The sequence below is a fragment of the Puntigrus tetrazona genome, chromosome 19 (assembly GCF_018831695.1).
Source record: "Puntigrus tetrazona isolate hp1 chromosome 19, ASM1883169v1, whole genome shotgun sequence".
Taxonomy (NCBI): Eukaryota; Metazoa; Chordata; class Actinopteri; order Cypriniformes; family Cyprinidae; genus Puntigrus; species Puntigrus tetrazona.
Genome location: NC_056717.1, coordinates 14,136,917 through 14,156,972, shown reverse-complemented (window position 1 = coordinate 14,156,972; position 20,056 = coordinate 14,136,917). Strand labels below are relative to the sequence as shown.

General features: G+C 40.5%; 1 protein-coding gene across 2 annotated transcripts in view; it reads left to right on the top strand.

Moving 5' to 3' along the window:
• Window positions 1-20,056, top strand: part of trps1 (trichorhinophalangeal syndrome I) — a 97,648-nt gene that overhangs the window by 37,769 nt on the left and 39,823 nt on the right. For both annotated transcript variants that reach the window (XM_043218425.1, XM_043218426.1), the window contains exon 5: window positions 2,420-3,059. In XM_043218425.1, the coding sequence (XP_043074360.1) occupies window positions 2,420-3,059 (640 nt within the window). The remainder of the gene's footprint in view (window positions 1-2,419; window positions 3,060-20,056) is intronic.

Genomic DNA, 20,056 nt, shown 5'->3' with positions numbered 1-20,056 from the left:
ATTGTGTAAATTATATTTTTTCAAAAATATTAAATTTTCAGCAAATAATGGTACTGTCAATGTAAGAGATAATCTTGTGCGGTTAAGTTCATGAAGGCATTGCATGTTAGAAGAATAAAGTTTCACATCAACTACACCATTTAAAAACTGTTAACAGAACTCATGCCAGAAGACAATCAGTTCTGGGTTGCAGGATTTGACAAACGTATTTATGCTCCGTGTCAGTGACCAAAGAATACGATTTGTTTTGGAAGCAGCCCATGCTTTGTTGGAAAACAGTTGAGTCTTGGTTGGTGGTGGTGAGGGGGGGCTAGTTTTGTCTGGTACTGATTAATGATAACTGAATGTATCTGTGTGTCTGTCGCTTACGGTAACTGGTCCTCATAAAACAACTTCACAAAAGTTTATATGATCTTCAGATGTTCGTTGTTTTGTAGATGTGTAGACGTTTTTCTTTAAATGACGTTTAACTAAAATATAGCAAAAGAAATGCGTTACTTTTTGTACGTTGCAATGTGATATTTGTATGCGAGTATCTAATGTTTTTTTTCTTGAGATTTAGTTGTTTGTAATCAGGGGTACATGCAATGGATCATACGTTTTCTCACACCTCACCGGTCGCTGGAATGCACCAATGTTTGATCTGCCCCTGCCTTTCGTGTGCCTAAGACGAAGAAATTACAGAACTGCATGCTGGGAAAGTCAGGCAGCAGCAATGATGAAAAGCACTTTTCCACTCTGTCCCTTGTTTGGTGCCTAGAGGGGCAAAGATGGCATCTAGCTGTTTTGCTCTCTTTCTTCTTCGTTTGTTTTTTATCCATCCTGGTTCGATACTGAGTCAGATCATGAGAGGCTGTTCACCGTGTAACAGATCTTAGATTTTATTTGTTTTTTCAAAATAAGGAAAATATTACACTGAGATTCAGCTTAGGGGATAGGACTCTAGTGGACATTTATGAGAACACCAGGCACTGCTTTCATTTCCCAAAGAAGACACTTTGTGTCAAAACAGGATGGATGAAAAGTGAAAGAAGAAGGAGCAAAACCGCTAGATGCCACATTTATTGCATTTAGCCAGTTATGTAGAAAATATCCAGTGAAAATGTACAGTTTTCAGTTTTCTATATCCTATTTTACATGTGACTGTTTTGCTTACTATTTCGAGAGAAATGTGTTAGATTTTTTTTGTCAGGCTCTTATGAGGAATAGAAAGTTTAAAAGAACAACATTTATTTGAAATAGAAACATTTTGTGACATTATAAATGTCTTTACTCTCACTGTCTTTGCTGTTTTTGATCAATCAAAGGTATACGTGCTGAAAAAATAATTTCAACAAAGAAAATACTTTTGAACCATTGGTAATATTTCATCCTAAATACTCTTAGTTTCAACACTGTGTTTAAATTCATTTTTATTGTATTATATTGAGTTAGTCATATTTTTATATTTAAGGAATGTTACAGAAACAAAACATGCTTTTATACAGTGTTACTTAAATGGCAGATAAAATGTAGCCATTTTTTTTTTTTTATATTTTTCTAAAAAAAGAATTCTAAAAGAATTGAAAGCATGCATAACCACTTTAAAGTTTAGTTTTTTTTTTCCCCAGTTCAAGTTCCCAGTGTAATAGCGTGGCTCTGTTGGCATCAATAGATAACAGCACTTTTGAAAGGCTGCTTAGATTTTAAGAACCGTCGTAAAAATCATTTGACTGATGCTTTATAAGCATGTCAACGTTTTTTTTTTTTTTAAATTACGGTTATTATTTATTTACAGTTGATCTTTGCAAAAGATATTAATAACTTAATTTGCCCTTGAACATTCAACACTAAGGACTTTTTTGCTTTCTAAACCTCTCAATCTGTGTAAATACTCCATTGCGGTACAGTTAGCACTTACAGCCAAACCTATCAATGAATGGCCATTGTCCAAGCACGTCTACTGATGCATGTAAAATAAACATAGTTTTCTGGGTGGGGTACACTCACCCATACTTCTTTGACAGTGGTCGATTTCAAACAGGAAGTACAAGCTTATAGAAAATCATTGGTGTTTCTGGAGAGAATGTCACATTCATTTACCTAAAGGTTAGCAGACTGTTCATTTAGCTTTCCTTTGCGGAGAGTTTGGAGCAGCTCTTTGTTTCCTTTATTTGGAACAGAACAAAGAGCCATTATGCAGGCGAAAATAGCTGACTAAACTGTAATTACACAACATTACAGAGATTCAGACCGAGCTCAGGGGGGCAGAGACGTCAGATAAGGAGAAAGTACACATACTCAGGATGTGGCTTCATCTTTTGTCTCTCAGATGGCTCTCTAGGGGCCAAATAGCATGGCAGTATACGAAAAGACCATTTGATCCATGAAGATTGATAAAAATCATGATTGCTGAAGCTGTCTCTTATGCTCTTCGCAGGAGAGTTCACGGCTGCTGTCGTTGTCGGCATTGTAGTTTCACTGCCACGGACACCACGGCGCTGCTGGACCACTTCAACTCCGCCCACTGCCAGGACTCTGCGGATCCAGCCTCTGCTCCTGCCAACGGCTGCTCTGCCCCTTCGACCCTCCGCATCAAAGAGGAGAGCAAAGGTGATCTGAAACTTTATAGCCTGGTGCCTCCAGAGGCCAGCAGAGCCGAGCCGATTCCCGGCTCTGAGGGCGTGAAGAGCGAGGCCCAGGACGAGAAGGAAAAAGGCTGGGTTGAAGCTCTGGGCCCTGTGACTGGCAGTGGAGTCCGAGGTGGAGAGCAACACGTGCAGAGCCTGGTGTGGGTGCCCAAAGAACGTGCAGGGGAGATCCTTAGAGGAAGCCCAGCCCCGTTCCCCCAGGCCACACTGGGTCTGCTGAACGCTGTGGCAGCTGGGGTAAAAGACCAGCAGCAGCAGAAGGGGGCGACCATGCTTAGAGACTCATCTGGACTGATCTTCAGCCTCAGCGCAGATGCTAAAGGCTACCTTCCTGGGACACCGACGAGCGGTGCAGAGAAAGCTGGGCAGCAGTATCCAACTTCTACCGAGGGCAAGAGTGCCAAGGAAGAGTCACAGTCTCTCTTACGGGTAAGTGATGGTCTTTGTCTGTCCACTCTGTCTGGATTTCTGCTTCTGTTTTTTTTTTAATCTTCTTGGAAATGTATGCATGTCCGTTCCAGTTAAGCCACATGGCCGAGCTGAACAATAAGGATTATTTTTCTGCTGGCACAGTCAGATTTATTTATTTTTTTCCTTGCTCTGCTAATATTGCACTGGCCTCACTACACAAACTAACAAACACACATAAATATGTTGCTAAAAATGTTTTTATAAAATATTTGAGAAATAACAATAGTTGATATTGTGTCAAGCTAGAAAGTTTTTAGGAAATTTGAATAAATAGGTTGTTGTCTCTTTTTTTGTCAAAATTAGGTTTCCATTAAATAATTATTCTACAACATCATGCCTATCATCTCTGAAAATATTTTGGCAGATTTCACTTGTTTAGTGCAGAAAAATAGTGCTTTATTGCAGAAAGCAAAAAAGACTGATGAAAGCGTCATTGGTACATAATCGTAAGCTTGGCAAACAGTTTTGGATGTTTCAATATTCAAAGAGTTTAGACTTGCATGCCTGAGACACGTTTTCAAGATTGCCACTGATTGACATAACTCACCTTAAAGGGACTTAGGTAACACTGACCTCTTCTAAAACTCTCTCACATTTCCATCCTTGCTTTGAGCCCTGACCTGAGAACATCTGCCAGGGTTTTTCTTAAGACAGCGAAGAGTTATCAATTGCTTCTCCGTGCCTATCATATTGAGCGGCATTCTGGGGCGGGTTTGTGTGTTTCTGTCTGTTTGTCTGTTTGTGCGTGTGTGTGTGATTGTCCTTATGTGGTTTTAATGAAGTCAGTATGTGCAGAGACCCTCTGTAGCTTAAAAGCCTGGCCAAACTAATTGAGGTAGTTACCCAGACAGCTGCAGACACAATAACAGAGCCATTGTGGTCCTCAACGCTGAAAGACAAACAAAACACAAAACTGGAACATATACTTCTTCAAAATTTTGGCTCACGGACTAAACACTCAAATCCAAATCAAAGATATAATTGGGAGTACAAGAGCGTAAAAAAAACCAAGGTAACAAGTACCCAAGCGTTGTGCCCTTTACCTTCAAAATTCTGATTGAACTACACTCCTCAATGATGGACATTATAAAAGATTTAGGAAGCAGTGCTCTGACTAATCTGGCCTTTTTGGATTATTTCAGCTCACAATACTCACAAAATGGTGTTTTCTTACCAGACACGAAGCGAATATGCGCTCCGCGTGACTCACTCTAGATTACATGTTGAATGTTTTTAAAGCATGGTGGAGATATCTACAGTCGCTGTTTTGTCGTGAAACTCCCAAATAAGATAAATATGCAAAGAAAAATCATTCATCTAGAGGAGGATGAGTAACGTTTATTGATCCTGCATTAATGTGTGTTACATTTTACCTAACCTTATTGTATATACACTGATGTTATTATTGTTATTATTAATTATTGATAGCATCTCTGTAGTCGTGTTAATAAAATACAACTACCAGTATATTTGTATTTAATCGTTTTTAAAACATGCATATGCATATTCATGGCAAAAAATATATGTAACTCCACTCAATCCATGTCTAAGGTTTGTAAATCATTAAAGAATGTGATGAATTATTGCCATTTAAAAAAAAAAAAAAAAAAAAAAAAAAAACTATTCTCCCCTACCTCTGATATTGTATTATTTTTTTTCACATTTTAAAAAGAAGGCCAAATATTAGAGACATAGTGAAATAGTGGGAGGTTGTGGGGAGGTACAAGACAAAAATAATCTGCACCTGGCAAGAAGAGATACAAAAGCTGATATTGAGAAGGAACATCAAAGATTGCAATCATATTTTAGACTTTTAAATGCTTCAAAAACGAATTTAATTCACATGGTAATTTCAGTGACATAATTGCAATAAATTATTATTATTATTATTATTTTTTTTCTTTATTAATATTCTTTTTTTAAATGTATACTTCAACCATAACGTTTAAAAATCCCATATTGATCGCATTGAAATTTTAGATTTCAGTGACATAATAGTAACAATTGTTTACTTCCATTGCAAGTAATCCGTTAGCATGAGGTATTTTGATTTGCCCTTATTACACATTTAACCATTTCTGACAAGAATCATGACACTGTCAAAGCGGCTCTGTGACATTTAATTCAAAAATGATTTCAAATGTTTACATACTCTTTCTGCAGCCTTGCAAGCATCAATATTTCCTCTAGAAAATGCTAATCTGGTTAAAAATTCCTGTCAATTTCCATCTGCATCAGTGTCAGAGTATGAAAACACATTACGAAATGTGTGTTGGTTACAGTAAATGTAACACAATAACCTGTGCATAACGGCTGTCTTTTATCTGTAACAATGTATTTGTGTTTGTGCCACCTGGCTTCCCATATGCCACAGTCGCTGCCAGGCACATCAATCGGATAACATGGTGAATCTGACACTGGCTTCAGCTGCACAGAAGCATGTGTTACAAGTGTATTAAAATCAGGACGTATAATGTCTTTAGTGTCACTATGATATGAGTAGCGATCTGGATTTCTTCATGCAGTTGTTAAAGGTGAGCAGGCGAAAAGTGACAGGCAGAGACTGCAAAGATGCACAGCTATTAAAAACAAGAGTTCTACAAAGGCTTTTTTATGTAATGTATTCACTGTCTGACATTTGAAGCAGGATTGGGCTGCGGTTAAATGTCTTTCTCCAAACCCAAGGTCGTGCGATGGTGTAGATTCAACAGCTTGGCAATGCGTTCTGTATATTTATGTGTACGTTAAAGCTCCGCGTTCCTCTTTGATCTCCACGCTGGCTGACAGCGAGGAGAAGGAGTGGCTGTCACGCAATTTTTTGACACAATTTCCGTTCGCTAGCCTCCTTGTCTGCCTACGTTTTAAGTGGAGCTCTGAGTAACGAGAGGCCCTTGCTGGGAATCATTCCTTCCTGTGCATCTCCCGTCCAAAAGGCATCACTGATGTAACGCGTTGGCCCAAAAAAGAAAAGGAAAGGGGAACGGGAATGGGGTTTGCGAGCCGTACGTCCTCCCTGGATGGTTCTGGAAAACGGTTGGCAGGAGAAGAGGCCCGGGCGTGGTACGTTCGGTGGTTAAGTCATTAGGCTAGGCGTGTCAGTGAGTGTGTGAAAGCTTCGGGGTGGAGGTGGAGGCCTCGCTCTAGCCCTCAGGAAATGTTGAATCAGAACATTTTTTGGGACTGCTAGGGCTTAATGGGACTCAGAAGGGATCTGAGGTCCGTCACAATATTTTTTGAGTTACCATGACTTGGCGTGTGAGTCATCTATCGTATTATGAAACCCGGCTCAGCCAGGGAAGGGTTCCTTACCAAAGAACCTGAAGAACCCAGTCTGGAGCCAAGGCTCACACAGACCTGTTTCAGCACTCGGACTTGGAGAGGAGATTGATAACTCAGACGGAGACGTTGTGATGAAGGGGTTTGGCTTGGGAGTTGCCTTTTTAGAAACCGGAGAACTGCTTGTTTCTTTCATGCTGTTCTTGGTTTTTGTTGCGCTTTTTTTTAACGAATATCTATTTAGTGACGTGAATATCATCTTCTGTCATCTTGTGCAGCGGGAAAAAAAAATCAGATGAAAAAATATTTTTAAGTCTAGACTCGAGCACGTAACAATGAAACATTTGTGATTCACCATTATCATGTTTTTGCTGTTGTCTTCCCACCTCCACACATTAGATAATGTTCAAATTATATACCACCGTATAGTCACTTTTTGCTTCTAGCCTTTGGCCAACATTTATTAGTTGTTTGCATTAATTAAAAAAAGGATCTGCATCGCCTACAATATCATCTTCTTCCAGCCTCCCACTTAATGACTAAGTTAACACAACTTTGCTAAAGTATAAAGAGTGGGATAAAGTTAAAATTCTGGGTTTTTTAAGCCACAGTTTTGAGGTCATTTCGTTTACACTAGGCTAACCTTAAGAATATTTAAAATTTTATGTTTTCCCTCAACATACATCATTGAGCAAGGAATCAGGGTGCCAGCTTTTCTTGCTGAGCAAAAATTTTGTCATTTTTGTCCATTATGAGAGCTAGAAACCATTTTATGTATTGCCTATCGCTTCTGTATCTATATATTTATACTATACCTAATCTGTACATTAATGTTTATAAAGGTCCTTGTATTTTAAGCAGCCTCTAGTATTCTTTTTCTCTGAAATCTAACTTTGTGATAAAACAGCATGCCTCCCTATTTCTAAAATGCCTGTTTGCCCTTGACTCTGAATTCCAGCTTCCTCTAGTCTTACCGCATACCCACAGAGAGGCGTTCTCCCCCTGTGGCAGCGTTCGGCCTGCTGGCCCGTTACCGGCGTCGCCTCATGTCAGAGCTCATTACTCCTGGTCCAACGTTCTCCTGCATGCTACCCAGAATCTGCCTGCTGGCGCCTTCTCTAGCCTGTCCAGCGATCAGCAATTAACCCCCCTGGTGCATTGTGGCTGCACCCTGCCACACAATCATTGTTTAGGGTTGTGTTCAAAAGGGACGCTTTTTTTTTTTTTGCAGCTGACCTCCTGCCAGTTGCAGGTCACGTTAATTGCCCCAGATTGATATTCCCGCTGTGCTTGGTACTGGCATTGGTCAACCCCTGGAGCAAACGGATATGTTTTTTCATCTGTGGAGACTAATCATGCGGTTATCCTTTTATGTTGCCTCTTAGTGCACTTCAGTATCTCTAAAGATAGGCCCATTGTTATTACCTAATTAAGCCTCCAGCCACAACCCTGTGGATTATACTGAACTTTGCTCCCAGTGGGCTCTACTTAGACTTTACAAACTTCATATTCTATTTTTGTCGGACTGAATAGCATTGGATGCTAGTGTTGCATAAAAATCTTTACAATACAATAGTGTTTGATATGATGTGATTTGGTTTTGCCTTTTAGTCTAAACTTCATTGACTTTGTTTTGATTATTTTGAGATTAATCAGTAAATGTTTGACTGATTTTAAATGGCTGAATTATTTGGTAGCTGTTCAGTGTTTTACTACTTCCTTTATTGTATTTGATTACATAAATGAATACAAAAATAGAAAGAAATTGTGATTTGTAAATTTGTTTAATAGATTTTGTACACACTTTTATATAATCTAAGATATATTTTATACAAATGCACACATGAATAATTGTATGTTTTTTTTTTAAATGTGATATCCAGAGTCTTAAAAGTCTTGTACAAGGTCAGTGACAATCTGCTTGCATCATATCATGCGAGAGAAGGCATATAGGCACGTGAAGCCAAACTTTTGACTTTCGGCTCTGTTTTTTGTTTCTTTCACCCATTTCCTTTTGTTTCTCTTCATGTGTGGTCACCTTTCTCTGGAACTGTTTCCATCCCAGATTCCTATTTAGATGTGAGTCTGACCGCGTTTGATCCCAATCTGACACCAAGACTGGCTGCGGATTCCAGCGTCCAGTGCCGCCTGGCCCACATCAAAGAGACAGGAGCCCCTTTTTGTTCCTTAACGAATACAATCTGCCGTTTAATTTGTGCGGAGTGTCGGATTAACTGGGCCTTTGAGGAAGGTGACATTCACTGTTTTCTCCCTTCCCTTTTCCCATTTTTTCACATGCTTTTCCCTACCTCTAGCCCTCCCCCTTGGGTCTGTAGTTCAGCTCAGTTCAGGCAGGCATTTAGTTCACATTTAATATGCCGTACGGATAGACAGCAAGAGAGGGAACGCGGTCGAGAGAGGGAAACAAGGAGAAGGAGTCTGTGTAGCTGCTGATTAGCTTTACTTTGCAGCCTAATGAAGAGACGGCTTACCTATTAGTCTGCTGAATCCAAGTGTCAGGTGCCAGGCTTTGGGATTTAGGAGACGACACTGGTTCAGAAATACACCCGAAGACTCTCATCCGGTTGTGATTCAAAAGCGAGGGATGAGGGGGAGGAGCCAGAGGCCTCTAAACAAACACAAAACATCTGCGCTTGGCAGTAAACAAATGTGTGATTACCTTGCGGAGTGCAGCAGGCACATCAGGCAGGTGATGCGCCGAGGTGCACAATGACATGAAATCCAACAGCTGCTGTATTACCCAAGGGCCAGACATCCTCTTCTCTAACCTGTTCTGTGAAGTTGTTGGTGTGTTCAAGGAGCCGTTGTGTGGTTAAATGTGGGAGATTATGAATGAATGGCTGTTTTGGTGTATCCATGACATAGAGTGGTAGAAACTGGAGGGGTTGGTGGCACAGGTGCTTTGTAGCATTCTGCAGACAGATGGTTTCTCCCCAGGGAGCCTCTCTCCCTCACCTTTCTTTGCCGTTTCTGCACTGTAAGACTCTCTGGGTATCAAGCTGACAAGGCAGCCCATTCGCGCAGATCCAGTAGCGTAACGTGAAGACGCATCGCCCAATCTGCCCAACTCAGCCCATCTCAGCCCCTAACCAGACGTGCGGTTTCCCGCCCCCCCATGAGTTTTTCAACCTTTCCAGGTGAGAAACAGCCGAGCAACCAGTGTCATTTTCTCCTGCTGATCCCCAAAATACCAATTCATTTCTCTCAGTCAGGTTTCCCTGCACCTGCACAAAACTGAAGGAACTAGCAATTCATTTCCCCTAGCACATCGTGTCCACATGCCTCTGAATGCACGATTACCCTCCAAGTATCAAAGAGGGGTTGTATCTTAGGAGCAGTAAGCTTTGATTGCAACAAACATGTTCTTCGTTAAGGATCTATTAGATTCTGTTTTGCATATTTATGTTGCATATGGATATGTTTTGCATATCTAGATCAAAGGCTTGTTTGGATACTGTACACAGGGCAACATTCCTGCTTCGTTCTAATACGTGAACGCATTTTCCTTCAATGTTCTTTCAAAAATATTTTTGAAGTATTATGCGATTTCATAAATTATGCAGTATAACTAGACAAAGCATAGTTATATTTACATTGAGCAGGACTTTATTTAATATTTTAATATTTATATTTTACGTGTATTACCTGGAGCAAGTTTAACATCAGTTTAAATTAGGATTTATTAACATTTATTTAAAATAATTATATTGTTTTATCACATGTTCTGTGCACATAGATGGGTTTTTGTAATGAAAATATTTCTAGTTTTCAAATTATAACATAAAAAACTTCCGGCTTCTTGGCTGATCTATGAATCAACGTGTGAGCCAACTTGCGTCATACGTCGAGTCAGAAGTATCCAAGAAGCCTGAACTATCCACAAGCATTACTGCATCCTTCATTACTGTATGTAGCAGCACTAGATTAACATTGCTTTTTCATAGCATTACTCATTCTTTGCTACTCTTTACTGATGCAAACACCTGTATCTTCAGCAGCTAGCCATCTAGTAAAAAGTAGTATCTCCGCATTGTGTTTTCCATTTATGTACTCATTATGTGACAAATACACCTTAAGTTCTTTTAACCATAGCACTCAATTTACTGCGAAAGTTTCACAGACCTGGAAGTGCGGGCAAATGCAAGCACAGCGTAAATGAGTCATTGCAAGGAGAAAGGGTTGTGATAAACAGTCCGTCTACTTTGGGCAGGCCTGAAATGAAATTCATTAGGTCTGCCATCGTTTACATTTCCACCCGCTGCCTCAAATTATATTTAGTGACAGCTGCTTTGATAAGCCGCACTGTATATTTCTGGGACTCCAATGTATTGAATTTCCATCGGGATTTCTTTCATAATGTGTTTCATTTTCTTCTCTATAGCCTTTTCTTTTTCTCTTACTCCATCCCCTTTGTAATTGTGCAGAGCCAGTCCTGTGGAGGAATATTACATAGATGTAGTTCCACCTCACCAGTGCAGATGAATGGGATGGGTGGGGCTGCTTCCTGTCGTGGAGAAAAAAATAGGCGAATGATGAATTCTCTCTTCTGCTTATCATCATTATCATAAGTCCGTAATTACTGATGACATTTTACAAATGACTAGGCCCTCTAATCTTTTTCTTCGGCCAAGAGGAGTCATTGAAGCCCTACCTGCCCTCACCGCATGACCTGTCGTGATCCTTTGGCTATGTGAGTTTCAACGCAGGAAACCAGAACATCTTTTCTTTTTAATTTGTTGTCACTTTAGAGTGCTCGCCACAGGAAACAGGGCGAATCTGTAGACCAACCTGGCATATAGGACACGTTCCATAAAGAAGGTACAAAATAGGGCCATTTTCTTTTTTTTTTTCTTCAACAAATCGTCAGTGAAATTAGGCACTTAACCTTTAGAAAGTGCTGATCGTGCATCTCAGGAGGTCAAACTAAACATTATATGAGCTGCTTTTGTATTCATTTTATTTGAACTTTGTAGTTTTTACAACATTTTTACTAAGATTTTGGTCTAAATACAAATGAAGCATTAAATGAAGATTAGTAGTTCTCACAAAAAAATGAAAAATCATGCTCCTAATTCTTCTAAATTTTTAGACATCGAAGTGGAACTTATTCTTGGAAGTCTTCAGATTTCCGTAACACTGCTGGTTTTTGGCCACAAGATTGTGTTACCAACTTTCTGAGAGGAGCACAACGCAGTGTTTACTGTATCTTAGTCTTTTTGTATCTTGCCAATCAAATACATTTTGTAGATTATTTCTAGATGATATAATCAGCAACACATAATGAACACGAGCTGTTTTCCTTCCATCTAATTTAACTGGGCTATGCTCTCTATGCCCAGTTGTTCCTAGCAGAATGGAAGCTTGGCAGGATTATGGGTAGGTTGCCCTTTCAGGAAGTCGGCCTCACTGGCAGAAAGATGACCAAGGTTATTTTCCTTTGGTGATAATAAGTAATGGCTTATATAGATCAGTGAGCTCTAATCACAAATTCCTCCCCGCATCTCATTACTCTAACATTCTTTTAGCTGTATCAGCGGCACCGGCACTTAGGCGATAATTTCCTCATCGGTCAGTGCTGAGTGGATCAGAGTTCTGGGCGAGATGCTACGGAATGACAATCCTCTGGCCAGAAAAGGGAAGGCAGAGAACAGGCTGTACCTCTGGAATAAACTAAAGGAAAAAGTTTTTTTTTTTTTTTTACAAAAACGACAAAAAAGACCGGATTCTTTTTTTTACTTAAAGAAGCTAATTAGGCCGTTAAACTTTTATAGCTGTATTGTTTTTTAGTTTTTTATTTGAAACAAGATCCCTCATTATCTTCTCTATATTTCTGTACTTTTTAACTCGATGCACTTGCAGTGTTTTGCACTTTGTGTCTTTGCCACATCCCCGATTTTCCTTTTGTGGCCGTGCCGCCCTTGTAAAGGAAGCTGAGTGTTGCAGAGAAGTTTGATTCAGGGCTAATACGCTCTTCCTCACCTGCGCTGTGAAAATATCACACGGCCTGCAACCCTGCGCACATCAATCTTCCACAGCCGCTTGCGTTCTGTTTGTTGTTTGTCGACACCGAATGTTTCGGTTTATAGTTCGAAATGCTCTGCTTACAAAGAAAATATTGAGACTTTTGCTCTCTAATTTCTGTTCTCAGCAAGTTTTTGTTTATGTCGGTGTTTGTTTGTCATCGAACAAGTGTGTGTGTTTACGTTTCCACGTCCATTTGTGTTCGAGAGCCGCGCTAATGCTGCTCAGACAGGAAGTGGAAAACCTTCCTCCGCATCTCGCAGACGAATTTTGTAACAGAGTGCCACATTTTATGAGCAAGGAAGGGAGGGAAGAAAAAAAGAAAAAGAGGGGAGGGAATGTGACTACCTGCTGCAGTCTACGGTCTGCGGGCAAGCGGAGAGCCGTGCATGACCTCACCGTCTGAGGGGGCGGAATACACTGAGCCGTTTCAACAGTCTTCCAGGACGCCCCTGTTTATTTTTGTCTATGGAATGATGGGAAATTTGACTGCTGCAGAAACAAACTGACACCCTTGTGCAGCCAGCCGGCCACGCCAGACCAGGCCAGTGTGCGTGTGTGTATTCGTCCTGTTTTTGGGGTTTGGCTGTACTGAGCAGGAGGTAGAATGGAAAGGATGGCGAGGCCGTGAGCAAAGTTTGCTGTTCCGTGGCCCATAATGGTCAGATTGTGTTTAAAGTTGAAGCAAGACATAATCGGCGGTAATTCACTCATGTGTCTGTCTGCAGTGATTACATCCTTCTCCACCGTCCTAAATCAAGTCCTTTCAGTTACGGCCAGCTGCTCATAACATGTTTGCTCAGCGTTGGTTAAATGCGCCATGTGAATTTCCATGCCGTTTTTTTTTTTTTTTTTCTTTACTTTTTTCAATGACTGATTAATTTATCGACTTTGAGTCTGAATGGCACTTATGTCAAGTACACTGCACCTTCTGTTATGTTTGGTCGTGCGCCTCGTTTAGTTTATATTCACGCTGAACCTGTAACGCAGGCCACAGAGAAAAGGCTTTTTGTTCCGAATCGATATCAAAACCTGATGTTATGTGGAACTATCTTTCTAATGAAAACCTGAATTCAAACGTGGTTCTCTTTATGTTGCTATATGTGGTAGCAGGTTGGACTGTTTCGTTGTTTTGTGTGCCCACCCTTCAAACGTTCCAGCCACAGCTGCAGCGAATCACCTTGTTAAATAGTGCCGGAAACCTGCCTCCTTACCACCCACGTCTGCTTTCATTCACCAAAACCTTTATAATGAGAATAAATGTCAGCGATGATAAAACTTCGCCAGCCATACCCCACCCCCTCCCTCCGCCTTTCCACAATGTTATTTACATTTGAACCCAAGCAAAATATTAAACGAGAGGGTGTGACGCTATCTGGGTTTGGAGACGCAATGCAAAACACGAGCGCGCCCATAATGTCGTCGACAAGCATAATTTGTTCACTGACGGGATGGCGGTTAGAGTTATTTTTATTCTTTAATTGTGTAATGTGTTGTTTTTTAATATGAATCACTCATTAAATTCTACAGCTCCATGACGGATTTGTTTCCGATCTTTCTTTTTTTTTTTTGGTATTATGCCCATCTTATAGCTGTAGATCTTGTTCAAATGTGCAGAAAGCTGAGGTGGGACGAAGGAAAGAAATACTCAAATGTAAATATCCCTCAGTGTTCAAACATCTGGTTTTGGGGTGGGCTGTTAGGTGATCTGTGTCTCATCTGTCCGCTAGTTTCTCATAGTGGGAACCCCACATACACTCGCTTTCCATCATGTGTCATCCCCACCCCTGGTGTTTCAAATACTACTATAGTTGCAACTTTCTTTCATTGAATTAACACATAAAAGACCCCTGTAAGTTTGTAACTGTAACTGTTTGAATCTCAGCTAATTTTGTACATAGTTGGCTATTGCTCAGTGATTAAAACTAGGACTATCTTTTTTTATTGTTGTTTAAATTATTATACGCTTTTACATTTTTATTTCTTTGTAGTTTTTGTTTAATTGCACTAAATTGACAGCACAAGATTCTATAGATGGCTTTTGTATTTGGTTGTATTTAGATTTTTTTTGTATTATACTATGTTGTATGTTGTTTTCATTTTAATTTTAGTAATTTAATAGACTTTTGGATTTTTTTCTATTTAGCTATAATAGATTATTTCAGTTTTAGTTTTAGTACTTCAACTTAAAGTTGAGTTAGGCTATAACTTAAGTTTTTAACAATTTTTTTTATTCTGTATCTGGAACATTGTCTTTTATACCTTAAACTCACTCAAAATGAGCAGATCTAAATTTGGATTGGCAGTACGTCACTACAGATCATTTCTGCATTTAATGAGGAAGCAATTGTATATGCGCCATCATTCAAAAAAACCTGGTTCGCTCATTGAACGGTGCCAGAAACAGCCAGGTGGCCCTAATAATGCAGGCGGGGCCTGAAACCAGAATCTGAGCTGAGCTATTTATGACCTACAGAAGAAGATGAGAGAGATGGGGAAAAAACGGTACTGCATAATTTGAATGTTTATATGAATTATGCTTTTGATTTGCTGACCAAAGCTTGCTTGTTTGAACACAGAGGTCCAACTCCAGAGTCGGGCTGACTGCAACGAGACATCTGTTTTAACTATGCACGACAAAAGTCATTGACCTGACAGTGCATTTACCAGACGTTTTTTTTTTTTTTTTCCTTGTATTTCTCCATCAATCTCTCTCTCCTCCTCCTTTCATGTCCTTTGCTCCTGTCTAGGGTGTGAGACGACAGCCATAGCGTTGAGGGGAACTGCCGTTGCGTGTAGATGAGTCGTTGTGCTCTGTACCCGACTGCAAATGAACATCTGGCCGGCATATTGGTTCCATGTGTGAAAATGAGATCCGTCCGAGTAATGACCAGACTCAATCAAGATACAAGGGGGGGAGATGAATGCATGCTGATCCTGATTTGCTCGACAGTTCAAATTGGCAGCACCTTACATAATTAAGGAGCAATTGGCCAAGATTAGGAGGGCTTCGGACCCTGACCGATCATTAATTTAGAGCCCTGTCTCAGGATCTGGCCCCCTGCTTTTTTACTACCCCGCCAACCTCCTCTGGAGTTTGCCAAAGCACTATCAGCTGGTAGCTATTTGTCAGGAACCCCCCTCATAACGACCTTAATTGTTTTAGACAAACAAGCAAGCTTGTGGCCTAGGCTTTTTATACAGGAAGACATGGCTTCTTTGATCCAAACTATATTCCTTAGTGAAGCCTCGGAGCTATTTACCAAAGATATTTATCCAAGGATAGATAGACAGACTTTCAGGCTCAGAATGGCCACTTTATAACTGTGCCACTTGAGAGATAAAAGAAACCTCAACATATGTAGAGATTTTTTTTTTTTTTTTTGCAAAAAAAAAAAAAAAAAAAAAAAAAGCAAATTTTACAAGAAATGCAATTCATTACAATTAAACAAAAAATGTGAAGACACATTTTTATGATGAATATGCATTAAATTCTAAAAAAAAAATTTTTTGGGTGAAAACCAAAAATGTTAAATGTGTTTTTCTTATATAACGAGGAAAAAAAACAATTAAAGAATGAAATTCTTAAGTTGTTTGGAGTAATATTTTATGATTATTTAATAACGCAAAAGAAAGTATTATGAATAATCCTTCAACCATTTTTGAAATGAAAGCAAGTAGGTGCAAAACAACTTTGGACCCCACTGACTTTCATGACATGAATAAAAAAAAGAAAGAAAAAGAAGACACGCTTCATCTTTGGCAGAAAAAAACAAACTAATAATGATTTAGAATGACGTGAGGGTGCGTAAATGACTATATTTTGGTAAAAAAGAAATTTTGAACTATCCCTCGACTCAATCAAGACAAAAAGCTTTGCACAATCATTTCAGCTCTGAGCTTTGCTAAAAAAAGGACTGTAGAAATGTTTATGCATGGTCGTGTCATTCGTCATATTACTCAGCGCAGGTGGCATTTGAGGCGAGTGTGGCATAATGTTAGCATGAGTGCTGACGGTGGCTGTTATGCTTCATTAAGGGCCATAAATGCTGCCTTTGTAAGGGGGGGGCTTGCTTGCAGACTGTTTGCCATTGGCATTGTAAGGTAATCTTAAGCGAATCCGCTGACAGCTTTTCCAGGTATCACGATATGACAGCGCACCAAGATTGTTTAGAGAAAACACAAGCTGATTTGGCACGACGATTCTCAGCGTGATACGAATAAACAAAGCGCAAAACATTCCCATTGTTTACAGGCGTCGCTCGGCAACGGCTCCCGCGCAGCGCAGCCGTCCATCAAGGGCTTGGCTGCGCCGATGGTGTCAGTGATGGAACGGGCGCGAGAGAGGAGGAGACGTAATCAGGAGAATGTGCAGCAGCCCTAAAATGAAAGGGGCAAGTCCATATGTGTGATTCTCTACCCATAAACAGCTCGCAGCCAGTTGCAATTACAACGTCAGACGTGACTGCAGCTATAATCACAGCAAGATGGACCTGCAGCCGCCCTGCTCTCATGACTTCTCCTTCTCACTCATACTTGTCCGCACATCTGCGAGCTGAATCACCGATCGCGGCGGAGATCGCGCTCGTGTTTTTTGGCTCGCTCTCACGCTGCTCAGCGGCGGCTTCTGGGATCGCTCCCGGCATCTGCAGGAAAAAAAACGTGGCAGCGGGGCATCAAACAAACAAGCCGGCGTGAAGCGTGTACGTCTGCGTGCGCCGGGGGCCTGACTTTCTGCCCATTTGTTGCAGATCGCGGCCTGCTCTCCGCTCCTTTCTCTTTCATTTCCCTCTGTAATCATTTAATCGCTGGCAGCCTCGGGGGCCGAGGTGCCACACCTACGCTTTTCTACCAATTCTTCTTCAGGTAGCAGCATGCTCTGATTGTCTTCCTGTGCGTTTCTCAACAACAGGAAAGCGACCAGTTTTCTTTTTCTCTCCCGCTATCTCGCTCGCTCGGCAGCTTTGTTTAGAAAGGGGCCATGGAGACGGGAGAAAGGGGGAAGAAAAACGAGAAGAGGGGAAGCACTCTGTTTTTGTTATTAAAAGATGCTTTCACTGAGGAATGTGTGCATTAGCTGTAGATTGTTTCCTATTAGCAGCTTATCTCCAAGGCTTTTGGCTAAGGGCCTGGCTGGAGCTTTTTTTTCCAAATAGAGAGAGAGAGAGAGAGACAGAGAGAAAGTGTCAGCCTTGATGAGAAAGAGACCATGCAGGGCCTGGGGAATTAACCACTGCTGCCATAGAAACCCTGAAATCCATGACACTGGCAGGCCGGTCTGTGACGTGGCAACACTCTTGGCTGACCAAGCAGAACTTGTGCCCTCACCTTAGAAAGACTGGAAGCACGATAGAGAGAGGGAGAATGTCAGTGTGCTTTCGTTGCATGTATTGTTTGAGATCATGAGTGAAGGGAAGATGGTGGTTTAATGGTGTATTGGGCTGTCAAACTATCACAATAGAGCCGCAGCTGTCCTTGAAGGATATTGTTCTGCTTCTGCATGACACTTGATGCATCAAGGCTTCATTTGCCTTGTTTAAACCGATTTTAACAAGACACATGCTACATAAAAATACTACAAATATTTAGCGTTAAATTAAAAATCCATTTTCACTTAGTGAAAGTTAGAAGCGTCTTCATTTTAGTTCTCAATAGTTTTCATTTAGATTCGGGTTTTTTTATGATGCATAAATGTGTACAGTGAGCTTTTGTTTTTAATGCTTTTATCTCTCTTAAACATGGCATCTGCTTCCAAATGCAGCGTGTGCTGCTTAACAGAGGCTGCGGTGAACTAGTTCTGTCTCTGTGCTTCAGAATACAGGAAGCCAGCTTTAACAGTCCCACGCTTTCAGCAGGCAGATTGGTGGCGTCCAACAGAAGTTCTCAGAGAGCTTGTAAAACCCATTCCTGAACAAATGTGCGCACAATTCTCAGCATTCCTCTGCCGCTGAATCGGGTGTCTCTGGAAAGTACGAAAGTTCGAAGCATGGTGTTCATATTCACTTTTATGGAGGCCTAATTAGGGATTTGTGTGTTTTCACAAACAGGTTGTTCATGGTTACAGATGTTAAGCTTCCTCTGTGTTTGCTGAGCTTGGCCCGTAGGCCTGGACTACCGCAGACTATTTGCTCAGGGATAACTTCCTGTTCGGCTAGCACATTGCTGTTTCAGCATGCTTGTCTCTTTCTTTTGTGTGCATAGAATTAGAGATTATATTTTTATGATACATCTTAGATAATTCATGAAACGCGTGTGGGTTTGTGTCGGCGGTTGCTTAATGTGTGTTACGGAGATGGGCCTGAAGTTAATGGGACCCTTGGCAAATCCGGCAGGAAAAAATAAGTCCGGTTTTGCTCGGGCCCCTCCTGGTCATTGGCTTTTTTTATTTTTAACTTCATTGTTGTAGAAAGGAGGATCAGCGCTGGCAGCCCTCCTGCCAGCTGCACTTTTATCTCCCCGGCTCTTTTCAGATGAAAAAATACCTTCAGGAGCTTTGCAAAACAACTGCACTTTTAGTCATGCTAAAAAAAGGTAACAAAAAAAAAAGTATGTTTTTGCCGTGAAATCAATAGACATCCCTTTCTTTTTAATTCTCCAAGACATATAATATATCGAAGTCCAGCAGGAGATTTCTCTCCACAAGAGGGAGAAAGATCGCCTGGAAAGCAGCAAATCCTGAAATGAAATTTGGCTTAATCCTCGTCTCTTTTCTTTCTCAATGCTAACTCCCCACAGATGTCCCTCTGCCGTCTCTCCTTCCTGCATGGAAAGTGACTGGAGGTCGCAGGCGCATGCTACCCGCTGATAAATCTCAAACAAAAGGTTCCGTCGCAGCCGAACTCTGGTCAAAGTGACTCTGCCACTGTAGCCTTTTTAAACCTTGTGACTGCTATTGATTAGCAGCTGTGTCGCTGCCCTCTTCAGACAGCACCGCTGGGACCGGCCCTTCTATTTCTGGGTACTCGAGTAGACCAGATTTCCTCCCAGAACGATTTGTGTTTGGAAAGCAAAGGTTATTTATTGTTTGTGAAACATAAATGGCTAAGAAAGAAAGGTGTACATCATTAATGAATGGCTTTTCGGCAGGAAAGGTACGATGCAATTTATTATTCATGCGTGCCTGGCAGATGAAACAGTCAGATGTGTGTGTCTGCTAATACACTATTGTATATAAAAGTAAATTTAGGCACTGCAGCAGAACGCATCAATTATGAATTGGCTTTCTAAGAGTATAGCTCTGAACTTTGTTTAGCATTTAGTGACTTTATTTGTTGTATTTTATTGTTTCTTTTTTTTTTCTTGCTAGATTCAGCAGACCTGGGGCTAGATTCATAAAATATTCTTAAGCTAATTATTTTTAACTAGCATTTTTTTTTTTTTTTTTTTAAGAATAAATGTAAGAATATTTTATATTCCCATTTCTTTCCACTGTTCTCGTCTTAACTTTCTAAAGGCAAAACTTTGAATTTGAATTCCTGAAGAGAAAGTTCAGCAAAAATTGTATTAAAGTTAACCTCCAACCTCCAACTTGTTTTAAATCCCCAAAGTTAAGGTGTTTAAGAAATGTTTTCGGCTGTTTCAAATAAGCATTACAATATAAAACGGTAGTTACAGATAATATTAATGCGATCAATGCA